Source organism: Cervus elaphus, chromosome 24 (genome assembly GCF_910594005.1).
Source record: "Cervus elaphus chromosome 24, mCerEla1.1, whole genome shotgun sequence".
NCBI classification, from domain to species: domain Eukaryota; kingdom Metazoa; phylum Chordata; class Mammalia; order Artiodactyla; family Cervidae; genus Cervus; species Cervus elaphus.
Genome location: NC_057838.1, coordinates 55,960,820 through 55,978,029, shown reverse-complemented (window position 1 = coordinate 55,978,029; position 17,210 = coordinate 55,960,820). Strand labels below are relative to the sequence as shown.

Below are 17,210 nucleotides of genomic sequence, written 5' to 3'. Positions count from 1 at the left end.
TCTGTCACTTTCCTTTAGTGTCACTGTGACTGTGAAAACTAAAGTTCAAGTTCATCTGTCTAGCAAAGCCAACAAGAAGACAAAACCAGGAATTTCCCTGGTAGTCCAGTGGTTGAGACTCCATGCTCCCAATGCAGAAGGCCTGGGTTCGATCTCTGGCCAGTGAACTAGATCCTGGATGCCACAACTAAAGATCCAGCATGTCACAATAAGATCCCATACACTGCTGCTAAGACCTGGAGCAGACAAAAGAGTTAAAAAAAGAAGAAGATAGAACCAGTGCTCTAGTTTTCATTCTAGTCCCCTGCTTTGGCTTAATCTTGGCCCTTCAGATTCTTTCTAACTTGAAATTTCGTAAGTACATTTTAAATTGCATGTTTTTAAACTATATTTGATCCGTCATTTTTGCCCCAGTAATTGAAACTAGCTAAATAAGAACCAAGGTACTGATAATAACTACTGAGCATAAACAGAGTGAGATGCTTAAAAAGAAGTGAGACCTCCATCTTCAGAAATTTTCAGGGTTCAGCAATTTGCTATAAAAGTTGATATAGAATCCCACTTGCAGAGTGAACCCAGACTAGACAGGGGGACATACAGGTTTCATCATACTTGCCACATCTACAGGTTTGGTAAAGGCTGCCCAGAAGGCAGTCTTGAGAAGAATTCTGAGTATGCTGAAAAGTTCACTAAAAAGAACTGTGGGAGATTATCAATGTCCTTTGAGTATGTGTGTCCAGGGTGTTAGCACTACTCAGGTCTGTGCAATCCATGAAATACATTATTTCTTTGTAATTTAACAAATCACGAGTCTATGATTTTTAGCTAAAACAAAGTAAGTTCTCTCCCCATACCCCTCTCTTTTTCTCACACACAAGAACAGAATATAAATAAAATGAGGGAAAAGAGAAAATTATAAAATGAATTAACTCTGTTGTGATCAGCAACTACTCAAGGAAGAGTTGACATTACAGTATATAGTTGATTCAACATATGAAACTGATTCATCTGAAAATAAAACTCGAAAAACTTTCAACTCTACATGCTGAAACAATGATGATATTTATAGTAAAGAAAAAAAAGATGATTAGTGCTAACGTCTACAAATATTGGAGTAGAAACCTCATGTGGGAGTGGGGTATTGAGAGAGGAATGTGAAAGAAATTAACAGCAATGGAATGGTATTTAATAGGAAGGAAGACATGGCAGGTTCTACACATAGCTACTTCATTCAATAAAAATAGATTGATAATGATAAAACTATCTCAGTCTATAAATATTAAATAGGCAGTTGCTTTAAATAACTTGCAGACTATCACTGCTGTGAGGTAAATTTTAAATATTTTATGCAGACAATAACAGGAAAAAAAGTTTTTCTAAGGGGAATATAGTTGTGGGGTAAAAAATCATATTCTTCCATAAATATATGCCTTTGGCTTTTTTATAGCCATAAACTCAATAAAAATGGAAAGTGATGCAATCAAACATACATGAGAACTGAGGCTGGGGAAGGTCTGTCTCTGTGATGGGAAGAAGAAAAACCAATCGGAATTACATCACATGCTTTATATGAAGTCCATGTGGACATCAGGCACACTTCATCTCATCTGAAAGTTCTTCCACCACTTACATCTGTGACACAACTAACACCAATAAAACCTACTCCGCCAAGGAAAACAGCTTCTTTTTCACTGCAGATATGGCCCTCACGTCTAGAAAGTGATGTGCTTATTATCATGCAGTTTGGGTTATGAGGTTTGTAATCCATCAGAGGTTAATAAGAATATGTGTTACAAATTGAGAATAAAGGGGGAGATCTAAGACAGCAGAGTGGCATCTTTGGCAAACTCTGCAGAGGGAGGGACTAACAGAGAAGCACTGGGATCAGTAGATGAACAGGGTGTGAGACTAGGAGCAAAGCCTTGTACACAACAGGGGATGCCATCGTTCTTTCCCTAGTAGGAAAACAATTATTTATATGGTATATTCCATTATTAAAGCCTTTACAGTGCTACTGAAGGTAACTCATGCTTTTCATAGCCTCTTATACATTCTGCCCTCATAGTTTGATTCCTGTAAACCTTGTATGGGTAGAAATTGGACTTTCCGACAGAGGAGAGTTGCACAGCTTGGGAGGTCTCGCAGAGTCTCAGTTCTCAGGGACAACATCCATGTGCCAGAGGGCTTAAAAGATGCACATCTTTTCATCCTGACTGACTATGTCTGGTATCCCAGGCTTTGCACAAGTTGTGATTCTAAACTCTGCCTTTACATTTTTGCAATTCACCTTCTACCATTTCAAAAATGTTATGTCATGTCTATTTATGATATTATATTTATAAAAGCAATTTAGGTCTTTACTACTTAATTTAATCACAAGGCTTGCAAGAGGCCCTACCAGTCCTAGTCATCTGCTCAGCAACAAAATGGAAGCACATGCTATTTCATGGGACTACTTAAAATACTTCCTTTCCCTCCAATCTACTGTCCTTACTCATTTTAATAATTAATCCAAGCAGCACTCACTTTGCATACCACAACATTGTTTCTATATCAAATTCTCAGCTAATGTGGAAGTTCCAATACTTTGGCCACATGAAGCAAAGAGCTGACACATTGGAAAAGATCCTGATGCTGGGAAAAATTGAAGGTAAAAGGAGAAGGGGATGGCGGAGGATGAGATGGTTAGATAGCATCACCGACTCGATGGACATGAATTTGAGCAAACTCCAGGTAGATACTGAAGGACAGGGGAGCCTGGCATGATGTAGTCCATGAGGTCGCAAAGAGTCAGACACAACTTTGACTGAACAACAACAACGTCCATTTTCCATTGAGACATTTAAAATTATTTCAACACACTTCTATCTCTGAAAATGAGTCTGTATATATCACTATTAGCTGCCTTTATTATATATTTCTGGAGAAGGAAATGGCAACCCACTCCAATATTCTTGCCTGGAGAATCCCATGGACAGAGGAGCCTGGCAGGCCACAGTCCATAGGGTCTCAAGAGTTGGACACAACTTAGCAACTAAACGATGATAGCGATCATCTATTTGGAGCAAATACTTATACACAGAAATTGAGACTGATTGAGACTAAGCCCTGTTAATGACAAGGAATCAAATGCTGAGTTAACTGTATTGCCAATGGGTCATGAAAGTACTTTTCAGTTAAAATTTCAAAAATACAAGCAAATGAGAACACAGATACTCTAGGAGCTATTTTTTAATGATTAGGTTGACTTTAAAACTTTTTTTTTGTTGTTGTTGTTGATTTTTACACCCTTTAATTTTAGTGACTATCTCCTGAATCTTTCCTGCCCTGGATAGCATGATGATAGATAAATAGATTTATTCTGCATCCCTAACTATTTCTTCTGTGTCTTTATCCCTGGCGACTTTAAAACTTTTAAAATCTTTTTTTTTTTAATTAAAAAAAAAGTAAGCTTCCAAGTAATTAAGACAGAACACACTTAGACCTCTATTAAAGTAATAGATCAGTGGGCACAGCCAAGCCTGGCACCTTTGTAAACCCTGAAGATGCCTCTCCAGAAGACCTGGTAAGAGAAAGCACACTTTTAAAAGCTTTCTATATATTCATTACAAGCCGCAGGCAGAAGTAACAATACACAGCTGCAATTTTCAGACTTGGTTTCAAAGAGTTCTAGTCCCCTCCTTGTGCAGCATTTCATAAGAATTTCTGAAATGTTCCTCTACCATGACTCTGAGTCTTTGTGAAGTATTAAAACAAGAGTTTCTGAAGTCAACTGTCCCTGCATTAAACTTACCATTTTCTGCTAGATGGGATCCAAAGTCACCTTATGATTTTCACTTCTACAACTGCTTCAGTAAACAAAATGAGTTTAACAATTACAGTTCCATTTCCCGAGTACATTTCAGAATCTCTAGATTCTTGCAATTTAAACCTAATATTTCTTTTCTGAAAAAGTCTGTAATTTCATATAGACTTGAGTTTTTCCTACTTCCTTAACTGTATAGAATTGGGGATAGAATGGTATTTTCACATATCCTTCTAGGTATGCTCAGACATAGATTTGAGTTGGCAATCTTCCCCAGACCTATCACTGTAGTTTCACCAATCTGATTATTTTGACCAAAACAAAAAATGAAACACTAACTTTAACCTTGCACAACTTGCATTATTTCAGCCAAAAATGAACTCTCCTCCCATCAAGTCTTCAGGGTAGTGTTTTGAGTACATGTTTTACTTTCCCAACTAAGTGGTAAGTATTGGGAAATGGGAAATATTTTGAACATGCACAATTTTTAGTGCCCCTTTGGGAACCACAGAGCTCAAAATCCACCATTGAAAGCTTTATCCATATAATCCTGCATATAAACAAAAGAATTCAAGACACTCCAGTGGTGACACTAAACAGTTTCCTTGTCAATGTGTGTAAACAACTATTGCACAAATTAACTCCTCAGATATCTGTGATGTTCACAAGCAACACATTCATACAAACTTTGTAGAAAAGTTATCCAAATAGGCTACAATGGACCATGAAGTACACTGGCAATTCAATTTTCAGTTCAATTCAGTTCACTCACTCAGTCGAGTCCCAACTATTTGTGACCCCATGGACAGCAACACGCCAGGTTTCCCTGTCCATCACCAACTCCCAGAGCTTGCTCAAACACACGTCCATCGAGTTGGTATTGCCATCCAACAATCTCATCTTCTATTGTCCCCTTCTCCTCCTGCCTTCAATCTTTCCCAGAATCAAAGTCTTTTCCGATGAGTCAGTTCTACGCATCAGGTGGCCAAAGTATTGGAGCTTCAGCATCAGCCCTTCCAAAGAGTATTTGGGGTTGATTTCCTTTAGGAAAGTGAAAGTCGCTCAGTTGTGTCTGACTCTTTGCGACCCCATGGACTAAACTGCCCATGGAATCCTCCGGGCCAGAATACTGGAGTGGGTATCCGTTCCCTTCTCCAGAGTATCTTCCCAACCCAGGGGTTGAATCCAGGTCTCCCAGGTCTCCCGCATTCCATGCAGATTCTTTACCAGCTGAGCCACCAGGGAAACCCAATCCTTTAAGATTGACTGCTTTGATCTCCTTGCTGTCCAAGGGACTATCAAGAGTCTTCTTCAGCACCACAGTTGGAAAGCATCAATTCTTCAGGGCTCAGCCCTCTTTATGGTCCAGCTCTCACATCTGTACATGAGTACTGGAAAGACCATAGCTTTGACTACAAAAGTCAGCAAGGCGATGTTTCTGCTTTTTAATACGCTATTAAGGTTTGTCATAGCTTTCCTATCAAGAAGCAAGTATCTTCTAATTTCACCAGCTGCAGTGATTTTGGAGCCTGAGAAGAAAAAAATCTGTCACTGCTTTCACTTTTTTCCCATCTACTTGGCATGAAGTGATGGGACCAGATGCCATAATCTTAGTTTTATGAATGTTAAGCTTTAATCCAGCTTCAGTCTCCTTTCACCCTCATCAAGAGGCTCCTTAGCTCCTCTTTGCACTTACTAAAATTATTAATATATTTGATTATATTTCTTCAATAATAATGGATATGGCCATCGCCTACTTTTTTGAGCCAGGTGCTTTAACTGCAGTATTTCGTTTAAGATTTTGAGTCACTCTCTAAGTTTTGCAGTGTTGCCCCCACTTCATAGATGAGGAAAGTGTGGCTGAGTGACTTAAGTCACTCCTCAAGGTCAAGCAGCTATCAAGGGCAGGTTAGAAATCTGCCAGAGTCTGCTTCAGTCTTCAGCCCGCACTCTTTTCACCTAACTCCTTTTCTCTCCTCAAACATCCTTGCGACTTGAACACTCTGGGAACCCTTGAAAGTAACTAACCATTAAAAGTTAAAACTAGCTCAAGGACTAATGGTGCATGAGAAGACTGTGGGCTAACAGAGGCCATCACTTGCTTCCTGAAGACCATATACATGTTTTATTCACCGGGACACAATCTATATTGAGGGACAGAGTTTACAAATTTCAAGGCATTTTCAGTTGTACAAGTGGCTTGAACTATCCTCCACTGATATATGACAGGATAGGGTGGGGAGGAAAAGTTTGAGCCAAAACAATCATTTCCCCCAATCTTCATGGATTCACTCAGATCTGTACATCTGGTCTTCATTCCTAGAGTGATCTGGCCATTGTCTGCAGGCCACCCTACTACTGTGCTTGTGGCATGTCAGCTCAACTCTCTAAGAGGAAAGGACTGCAAAAAAGAAACCAGAAGGGAGGACTTAGCAAGGAAATCTGCTCTGCATTTTGTGGCCATCACTAAAAGCAAGGGGTTACATTCAAATACACTGGACATTCTCCTTCTCATATCTCTACTCCTTGATGGAAAGTTTTAGTCAAAATCTCAACACTAACTTACAGATGGAAGTTGACAGAAGTATAGCACAGATTTTGTTTTTCCTAGAGAAACACATGTACACACACATACAGAGTAAAGTAGACACTGCATATTATTTCTCTCCTATAATTTTGCAAATTCTTTGCAAAGATTATCCATGTATTTCACAACTGATAAAAATCATAACCATTATTTAAGCAGTTTTCCTCTCAACTTCCCACTGCTTTCTCACAGAAACGTGCATCACTCAACTCTGCTGCATTTTATAAGGCAACAAACAGCAAAACCTAGAATAAGAACAGGAGTACTTAAGAGAAAGTGGTAGAAAAAAGAAAAATAATTTTAATTGGTACGGTTATTGTTTTCAAAAAGAATGGCTTAAATAGAGGAATAAATAAAAGTATTTTGAAGTCTCAAAAGGCTGATTGGGCTGCTCATAAATTGAATAATTCTGCATATATAAGAAGAATAGATTTTCAGGTGATTTGTCCATTTGCAACTCAAAGTTTCATTTTGAAAAATATAAGCCAAATTCTTTAAAACTAGCAATACTGATAAAAAGTAATGGAAATGATTACTACAGTAATATTTCACAAATATTCCACAGCAATAGATGACAATAATAACACTCAACAACAATGTCTCACATGACTGAATGCTTTCTAGAGATCAGTCAAGGGAGTAAGTATTTTAAATGCATAATCTCCTGGAATTGTCAAAGCGACCCAATGATGAAGGTATTTTCCTTTTTCTTATCAGTATTTCATGAATGAAGAAACTGAGAATCACAGCAGTTGAATATTTTCAGCAAATGATAGCACTGGGACTCAAATCAGTCCTGTCAAATACTACATTAAAACCAAAATATCTTCATACCATTGAACTCAATTAAATTGGCTTCCAAGATTAACACCTTTTAAGACCATCACCTTCCAGGGATGGGTCAGAAACTTGGCAAAGATAGAAACTTTTAAAAATAGCAAACTTATGAAATCTCAGGAAATTTGGAGAGCAAAGACTATTAAAAATAAATGTTAATTCCCAAGACAGAGGGACACCGAAGGAACTCATTAGAAAATCCTGAACCCCTTAGTAAGTAAAAATTCCACCAAAAGTTTTCCCTGATTTTTCTGGAATCTACACTTTTGAACTAAAAATCTTCCTCATTCTTCATTGTCCATATATTTCATATATCACATAAAGCAGATTATGTGGGTATTTGGGGGAAAGTATGTATATAAACCATAACTTTCCAGTCACATTAAGAATATAAAAGTTTATAACTTTGGACCATACCTTGGTTTTCATGAACTTGGAGTGACTTTTGTAAACCTCTATTTGTTTTATCTCTTCTTCACGGTCCTCAGTGTTCAACACACCATTGGCTTTTAACATCTGGATCTCATCCTCAAGATCCCTTATGTTTCGCTCCAATGAAGCGATTTTTGTGTCCTGTTGGTTAAAAAAAAAAAAAAAAAAGAGGGAAAGAAAATTGCTTTTTCAATATTATCAAAACAATTTCAGAAAGCAATTTATTCAATAGTAATACATTAACTATGGTGTAGATACAGCCCTGAATTCAGAACAATTTAATTTTTTCACCTCTGAAGATCACTTGTGAGATTATTTTTTAAGCTCCCAATAAACAGCTTATGTCAATACAAGACAGAGAGTTACCTAGATATGTTTGTTGCATATCTAGGAATCAAATTATGAAAGAAATGGTGATAAAAGTGATCTACAGTGTGAAAAACAAAAATGACATTTAAGAAGACAAATTTATAATTTCAGAGATAGTTTACCAGTGAGTATTTTTGCGTCTACTTGTACACACAAAAATGGTTTGTTCATGTGTGTATTTTGTGGCTAGTTTTATAAGGCATGCTTGGAATTTGACTGTGAAAGAGAAGGAAATTAAAATCTACTAATGGGGGAAAGGATTCTCATCTAAAATACAGACACAAGTGAAATTAAATAACTGAATCATGACCTAGTATGACCGACACACTGAATATTGAAAATTTACAGCAACTGGAAATAATATATCACATCATGATTTACTTGGCAAGCAGACAGCTTCCTGTGTGACCAAAAAAAAAAAAAAATCACTATCGTAAAGGGCATTTCTAGCCTATTGATTTATAGAGTTAAAAAAAATAACTAGAAATATTACACTCAAATGAGGGGTTAATTGAGGACAAATCATAGACAATTTTTTTAAAAAAAGGAAATGACAGATTCTACACACAAGGTGGAGCATAATAAGAAATGATGCATTAGAAAGAGAGGAGAGGAGACAGGAGATGCATCAGAGAGGGAAAAACAGTTCCTCAGCCTCAGGTATTAAACGCAAATCAGTGCTTGGAATGAAACACACTGGAAGTTTGATGTCAAGTTTTCTCACTGTCACCATCTCCCTGCCATTTTATTGTGTAGATTCAAGGAGGTTATATTACAATTGCAATTGGAAGTTAATGAAAAATGAGCCACTAACTCATTTTTTTTTTTTTAACCAATTCATTTTTTCAGAATCTAAGAGACTAAAGAGTTCTAAAAGAAAAGACAATGAATGGGCTATTCTATTTATAACAACTCAGAAAAAAACTTTAACAATTATGTCTATCCTGACATAACTACTTTCTATGTTACTTTCCTATATTATATGCCCAATGGCATGTTTCATTATCATGAACATTGCCATCACTGTTAAAAGTAGAAAAATGAGAACCAGCAGCAGCAGCTTACTGAGCTCCACTGTGTTCCCATACCTGGTTGCTCTAAGTGCTGAAGACACTTATTAATTCTTAAAAAAAAGCCCAAGAAGATGAAAAAAAAATGATTTTGAAATTTGCAACATTATTATGGAATATTACATTCCATTCTGTAGTATTTCATCTTCCTTTTAAAATAGTGTTTATTGTATCCTTTCAGTTATAAAAGTAATATACTTGAAATTCGCAAAAAATGGAGAAAATTCCCTATATTTCTATCATCCAATGATAACTATCATGTTTTTATTTATAGCCTGCAAGTTTTTTTCAATATTAGATGCATACCTGGTCATCTTGTATACTGCCAACTTGAGTGAGGAGAATGTTAGAGACTAAATATCTAGGTGCCTCCAAAATTGATATGTTGAAGGTCTAATCCCTAATGTGATTATACTTGGAGAGTTGGCCTTTGGGAGGTAATCAGGATTAGATGGAGGCATGAGTATGGAACCCTCATGATGGGATTAGCACCCTCATAAGAAGAGATACTAGAGAGCTTGTTTTCTCTCTCTGCCATGTGAGAACAGGGCAGGAGGGTGACTGTCTGAAAGCCAGGATTCTCACAGGAATCCAACCTTACTGGCACCCTGATCTCAGACTCCCAGCCTCCAGAACTGCAAGAAAATAAATTTCTGTTTTTTAAGCCACCCAGCCTGTGGTATTTTCTTATAGCAGGCCAAGCTGATAAATGTAGGGAGTCCTTCTCAGTGATTCATTTGAATTCTAAGCTATGCTAATTAACTCTGTAGATAAAAAGAGCAGCAATAATGAAAAGGCTATCGAAAAAGAACTTTTACAAGTTCATAAGAGCCTTTATAAATAAATGAGTCACTTTAAGTCAACATTTTTTCTGACTATAAAATTAAAACATGCTCATTACAGAAAACTTGAAAAGTCACACAGATAATTATGATGTCCACCCCAATCTCATCACCCAAATATACCCACTATTAACTATTTTATTTACTGCCCATGAAAGTCTTAAGACTATATTATTTCTTTAAAACATAAAGATATCTATTAAAACATTAATCATTAATCTATTAAAACATTAATGTAGATTTCTGCTCTTTACTGAGATAGAAATTTTTCAGCATTTTGCAGATGGTGATTGCAGCTATGAAATTAAAAGATGCTTACTCCTTGGAAGGAAAGTTATGACCAACATAGATAGCATATTAAAAAGCAGAGACATTACTTTGCCAACAAAGGTCAATCTAGTCAAGGCTATGGTTTTTCCAGTGGTCATGTATGGATGTGAGAGCTGGACTGGGAAGAAAGCTGAGCGCCGAAAAATTAATGCTTTTGAACTGTGGTGTTAGAGAAGACTCTTTAGAGTCCCTTGGACTGCAAGGAGATCCAACCAGTCCATCCTAAAGATCAGTCCTGGGTGATCATTGGAAGGACTGATGCTGAAGCTGAAACTCCAATACTTTGGTCACCTCATGAGAAGAGTTGAGTCACTGGAAAAGACCCTGATGCTTGGAGGGACTGGGGGCAGGAGGAGGAGGGGACGACAGAGGATGAGGTGGTTGGATGGCATCACCGACTCGATGGACATGAGTTTGAGTAAACTCTGGGAGTTGGTGATGGACAGGGAGGCCTGGCGTGCTGCGATTCATGGGGTCGCGAAGAGTCGGACACGACTGAGTGACTGAACTGAACTGAAGTACAATTTTTACAAGAATTTACCTGTAAGTTAAGTGTGAAAGAAACAGTCAACATTCCTGCTTTCTGATATAAAATCTCCTTTGACTTCATAATCAAGTCTAAACTGACATATTTATATGTATACATATGTGTATACATATTTACATGTACACATATGTATTTATATATAAGTATACACATACATACGTATATAAATATATGTGTGTACTGAAATATACTTTGTAGTCCCATATTTTACACTTTAATTTCTTGGTAGCATTTGTTAAAATTTCATCTCAATCATGTAGGCAAGGGGAAAAGAAACCCTCAGCTTTCCTCTCAGTCAACTTCTAAGAGTTTAGGTAGCAGTAACCACCACTGCTAACTTCAAAATGGGTTAAAAAGAGCTTTTCACTGGACTTTTAAAAATTACACATTGCTAAAGAAATATAAGAGTGAAGTCACATAGAAACAGAGAAAATCCTCTATAAACATGATCTATACATATCTGAGTCAAAATTTCACCAAATTAGTAAAACACATTTTAAAAATAATATTTTAACTTTTACTAATTTTCTTAAATTAAGCAGCCTCTTTTTCCTCCCAAACTTTTTTCTTTTAGTCACAGATGCCCAAGAATATCAAAAGAAAAAAAAAAATGAAAGAAAAAAGATGAATGAGAAATGGATATTGTGGAAGTCACTTTAAGATCTATTTTTCTGTCCTTATTGATATTTCTGTTCCTACATTAATGAGTCTATTTCAAGAACTCAAAACCAAAATCACAAGCATGGAGAAAAGGAGATGGAAGGCTATCAGCAAGATCTAGGGAAGAGAAAAGATAAAAGATACAAAATACAAACATATTAGATGGTGTGTTGATTCTGCCCAAGAAGATATTCAAAATGCTGAGCCAGAGAAAGACATAAGAAAATATAAGCATGAAAAATTAAGGCAAAGAAAATGACTGCCATGGTCATAGCTGCTCCACTGCTTCAGTTTCAGGAATTCAAAGAGAACAATTTTTTTTTTTCTTTTTAAAAAATCTCTAAAACTAAGATAAATTACTAAAAACATGTATTTAAGGAAGGCAATGGAAGAAAACTATCTCACATGTCCTGGTATGGCTCAATGTGGTACATAAATGTTGCCTTTCAAAACAGAGGGCTTTCCTGATAGCTCAGTTGGTTAAGAATCCGCCTGCAATGCAAGAGACCCTGGTTCAATTCCTGGGTCGGGAAGATCTGCTGGAGAAGGGATAGGCTACCCACTCTAGTATTCTTGGGCTTTCCTTATGGCTCAGCAGGTAAAGAATCTGCCTGCAATGTGGGAGACATGGGTTCAACCCCTGGTTGGGAAGATCACCTGGAGAAGAGAAAGGCAACCCACTCCAGTATTCTGGCCTGGAGAAGTCCTTGGGATTGCAAAGAGTGGGACATAACTGAGCAACTTTCACTTTCAAAACAGATACAAAATGCACATGCACATGCTCAGTAACTCAAGCACTGGTGTACAACGGAGAGTAAAAAACTTAAGTGAAGACATAGGCTGTGGCATCCTCGAAGTGGAATTTTAGAAGGTAGAGCAATATTTTACTCTCAATCACCAAAGAATCTTCATCAGGATATCTTTACATATTATCTATAACTGATATTTTAAAATAATTTATGTAGTGATTTTCAAATACTCATCTAGATTGTGCTTCACAAAGAAGCAAGCTCTCAAAGCAGATAATTCTAGGCCTTCCTTAGAGATGGAGAAAGTGAAATAGAAACAGCTTTTCCTGAAGTTCACAGAAACCAAATGCTCTGTGAAAAGGGGCCTGCAGGGTCAAGTAAGTTTGAGAAATGATTATTGGGGACTCCCAATGCATATCAGCATTAATCATTCTGCAAGGTCCTACAGCAAAGCATTCTATTTACTTTGATTTTTCCAGTGTTATTACTCTAGAAGTCAATTCTTGGGGGGAAAAATAGAACTTTAATGAACACATTAAGCTCAGGGTTATATACTGAAGCAAAGAGTCAAAACAATGATTTGTATTCTTCAAAAGAAAACTTGCCATGATTACCCCCAATTTAAAATAATTGAGGGCTTAAATATTCACATCACCATGTCAGCTTCTGTCACTCAAGTCATTTACTGAGAGTCTGCTCTGAGCCCTAAGCAGTGCGAGAACAGGCAGACGCCCATGCTCCCTCAACTTGCCACTCCGTGTCTCAGGAGACATTTTTCAAATAGTCCTGGGATAGGAAAAGCATGAAATTGTTTTGCTTTTATAATATATTTTTGTTAAAGACTGCAGGAATGTAGGGGGGGAAGACATTTCTGTGGGGGGGCTAAAAACAACTGAAATGTGTTTGTTTCATTCCCCATGAGTTTAAAAAAAAAAAAAAAGTCTGAATTGACTAGCTCTTTAAGTCATTTCTTTCCACATACTCATAAAATACTTATAATAATACTTTATTTTATACATACAGACCATAACTCCTACTGAAAGATTCATGCCCAAGACTATTTTATATCCATCATCCAACAGATGCAAAATAGTTAGCTGAGGACCAACTCTTTGCAACCCCATGGACTGTAGCCCGCCAGGCTCCTTTGTCCATGGAATTCTCCAGGCCAGAATACTGGAGTGGGTTGCCTTTCCCTTCTCGAGGGGATCTTCCCAACACAGGAATCCAACCCAGGTCTCCCACATTGCAGGCAGATTCTTTACCAGCTGAGCCACAAGGGAAGCCCAAGAATACTGGAGTGGGTAGCCTATCCCTTCTCCAGCATATCTTCCCGACCCAGGGATCAAACCTGGGTCTCCTGCACTGCAGGTGGATTCTTTACTGTCTGAGCCACCAGGGATGCCCTTCTGATGGGCAAACAGTAAGTCACTGGAAATGAACACTGGGCAATCACCTGCCCAGTGGGCCAGCCTGTAATTCTGGAATCAGCCACGAATACTAGAAAGCACACAAGTGCAGGGACTATAGCAGTGAGGATAAATGTCAGGTGGAAAGACTAAAATAAGTTTATTTCATCTCTGCTTCATTTTATTTATATATATATATATATATATATGTGTGTGTGTGTGTGTGTATATATATATATATATATATATAAAATCTTTGGATATATATAATCTTTGGATTTTTCTAGGACATGTCTGCTATAGTTGATAGTAAATTTAGATACAAGAAGTTCTCTCATTCATTCAACAAATGCATACTGAGCATCTACTGGGTACCAGTCACCTTACCAGATGTGTGAGATACCAGATAGATATGAACAAGATACATGGGCACCCCTCCCTCTCTACCATGAAGCACAGTCTGTATCCTTGTTACATAGTGTAGTCTACAGACAATAGCACTGACATCACCTGGGAGCTTTTTAGAAATGCAGAATCTCAGGCCACAGCTCACAACTACTGAATCTGAATCTGCACTTTCATAAGGTCCTCGTGTGACTTGGGTATTTTAAATGACTTGAGGTGTCCAGCATATACAAAGGACAAGACTAATCAATGCAAAAGAGACAAGGACAACTTTACTGGCCAAGTACATTTAGAAAAACATGAAGCTATTCTCAAAAGATACCCAATTTGGCCTAAGTGTACAGCAACTCTAGGAGTAAACTTTCTGGAGCAAATTTGCCAGTAAGGATGCCTTTATTATCCTTTTTGTGTTTGTCAAACATTATGTTCCTCTTAAACACCAAGAAACAGATTTCAATTCCTGTCTAGGAACTGTGAACACTGAAATGGTGAGTGGGTGGAACATCAAAAAAGCAGTATCATTTAGTCACAAAAATTAACACTTATGTTATTGCTGAGTGTCACAATGTGCTTTCCTTTCAAATACAGGAAGAATTACTAGTTTCATTTTAATATCTGGCCAAGAAAGAAAATACAAGGTTTTGTTTGTTTGTTTGTTTTTAAAGAGCATGGAACTCTCTGTGATCATGTAACAGTCTATGGACATTAATCAACAAAAATAGGGCCAAATGGTTTAAAGAGAAGATGTGATCTAATGTTCAGGAAACATCCTTACATAATTATATTACACTTTATTTAGAATAAAATTCTAGACTATTATTACTGGATACCACAGAGGCTCTTGAAGCCTTAACTTTTAAAAATCATCTAGTTGTAGCTGCAAACATAACTGAGCAGTCCTCAGTTATCTGAGTAATGCCCTGCTTTTTGAAGGATTTATTGTGTGGGATTCACTGCGGTTATGTGAGCCCAAGTTAAGTACTCCAGAAAGAAGTAAACTTGGGCCTAAGGCATGTTAGGAGAAAAAACAAAATGTCAAAAACTTCTTCCTGAGCCTTATCAAACTATACAAAGATGATGACCTAGATTAGATGACAAGGGACATGATTTTTTTTTCATGTTATTTTCTTGTTTGTTTATTCAGATAGTATCTAATTCTTTAGAACAAAATGTACAACCACAGAATCAGGTTGGGCTAGTTCAAAGTAAAAGCAGTTAGGGTGCTTTGATGCTTCTTTTCATGGTCTCACTGGCCTACTTCTGATTCATTCTTCATGAAATCCACGCCCTAGGAATGCCTCCTTCTGCTGTACTGTCTCTGGGCACATTACTAATGACCCTCAGGGAGAAGATGCGTCTCTAGTGGTTCTGGCTGGACACACTGTGACCTCTGAGGTTTTCGTCTCCATGTATTAATTTGTTGTGGAGGTTAACAGACTTGTGTCTAACAAACAGAGCTAAAATAAAACAATCCAACTAACCCTTAGAAAGTCACAAACCTGAATGCAAATCCTGCTTCAGGTTTTTATGCCTTTGTGCAAAACACCGAGCTCCCATGAAATAAGACCGCTCAAGAGCAGGTTATGAAAATTATAAGTGATCTGTAATGCATGCAAAGTATCTATCATGAAACACCCTCAGGAGGATAAAGGGTTGTTGTTATAGGCCAACAACAGTATATTAAGTCCCTATTCACTCCCAGTTCTCAGAGATTCGCATGTAGAAGACAGTACCATCTATTTTCAGTCCACCTTAATGACTATATTCCTAACCTTGCTAATCGTATAACCTAAGGTTGTGATGAGAATAAAATGAGTGACAAGATGCACACCTTCCAGAACAATACCTACCACACAGTAGGTCCTCTTTCAAGATCCCCTTCCTTCCTCTTTCTAGCTGTAGCATGTATCTGTTTCTTTTTAACTGTCTGCTCAACTTCTTCCCCTTTTGGGAACTACATTGCCCCAACTCCCTGGGGTTTTAATGGGGTTTTCCAGTCTGACCCTTGGTGACAAGCACCACCTCTGGACACTGAATGATCCAGGGGTGAACTCATTAAGCCATCAAGGCCAAGCAGAGTTCTTTGAGGGAAATGACACAAAATCAAGGACCTCTCATTTTCTGAGATTATGAATGGCAAGAAAAATATGGGTCTGGGGCTGGTTGATGTCTTCTTTAATACCATGTAGTAAGAATCTGCTTAAATAATGGGGCCCTTATAACATCATTTGAACAGCAAGATACAGCTAATCTGAATCATACACTCTTCATAATATTAAAATACAATAGCAGAGTTTCAGTCACTTGTAACTAGAAAGCATAATATACAAGAAATAGTGTGAAAAATAACACCAAAATATAGTTAGATATAGCCCTGTGTAAGAACACAGAGAAGTCAGAAATTAAATTTTAATTAATATAAGTTAAAGGAATAAGAGAACAAGTATGGACTATGGAGGGATTCCCAGGTGGCACAGTGGTAAAGAATCCACCTGCCAATGCAGGAGACATGGGTTCAATCCCTGGGTCGGGAAGATCCCCTGGAATAGGAAATGGCAACCCACTACAATATTCTTGTCAGGAAAATTTCATGGACAGCAGAATCTGGTGGGCTACAGTCCATGGGGTTGCAAAGAGTTGGACATGACTGAGCATGCACACATGGAATATGTATCAAGGAGAAGTAAGACAGGACTGTTTAAAAAGTATAGATCACTTTTAGTTGCCTTGGAGTAGGAAATGAAAGAAAGATGGAAATGAATGATAAGCAGTCTTCAGAATCAAGCTAAGAGTGTATACTTGAATCTGACTGGGAATTATTTATAAGCTGGTAAAAGGATATAATAAGTTGGCCTTGGAGAAGTTAATAATAAAAACCTGTTTTCATTCCAATCCCAAAGAAAGGCAATGACAAAAAATGTTCAAACTAACACACAATTGCACTTATCTCACATCCTAGCAAGGCAATGCTCAAAATTCTCCAAGTGAGGCTAGAGATGGCAAAGGAACCAGAAATAAAATTGTCAACATCCACTGGATCATAGAAAAAGTAAGAGTTCCAGAAAAACATCTACTTCTGCTTTATTCACTTATGACAAAGCCTTTGACTATGTGGATCACAACAAACTATGGAAAATTTTTCAAGAGATGGGAATACCATATGACCTT

At 37.4% G+C, this 17,210-nt stretch overlaps 1 protein-coding gene across 1 annotated transcript in view; it reads right to left on the bottom strand.

The window, feature by feature from the left end:
• The window catches only part of ERC2 (ELKS/RAB6-interacting/CAST family member 2), a 981,757-nt gene that overhangs the window by 664,404 nt on the left and 300,143 nt on the right, over nt 1–17,210 (bottom strand). The window contains exon 7 of the mRNA XM_043885488.1: nt 7,647–7,802. Within this exon, the coding sequence (XP_043741423.1) occupies nt 7,647–7,802 (156 nt within the window). The remainder of the gene's footprint in view (nt 1–7,646; nt 7,803–17,210) is intronic.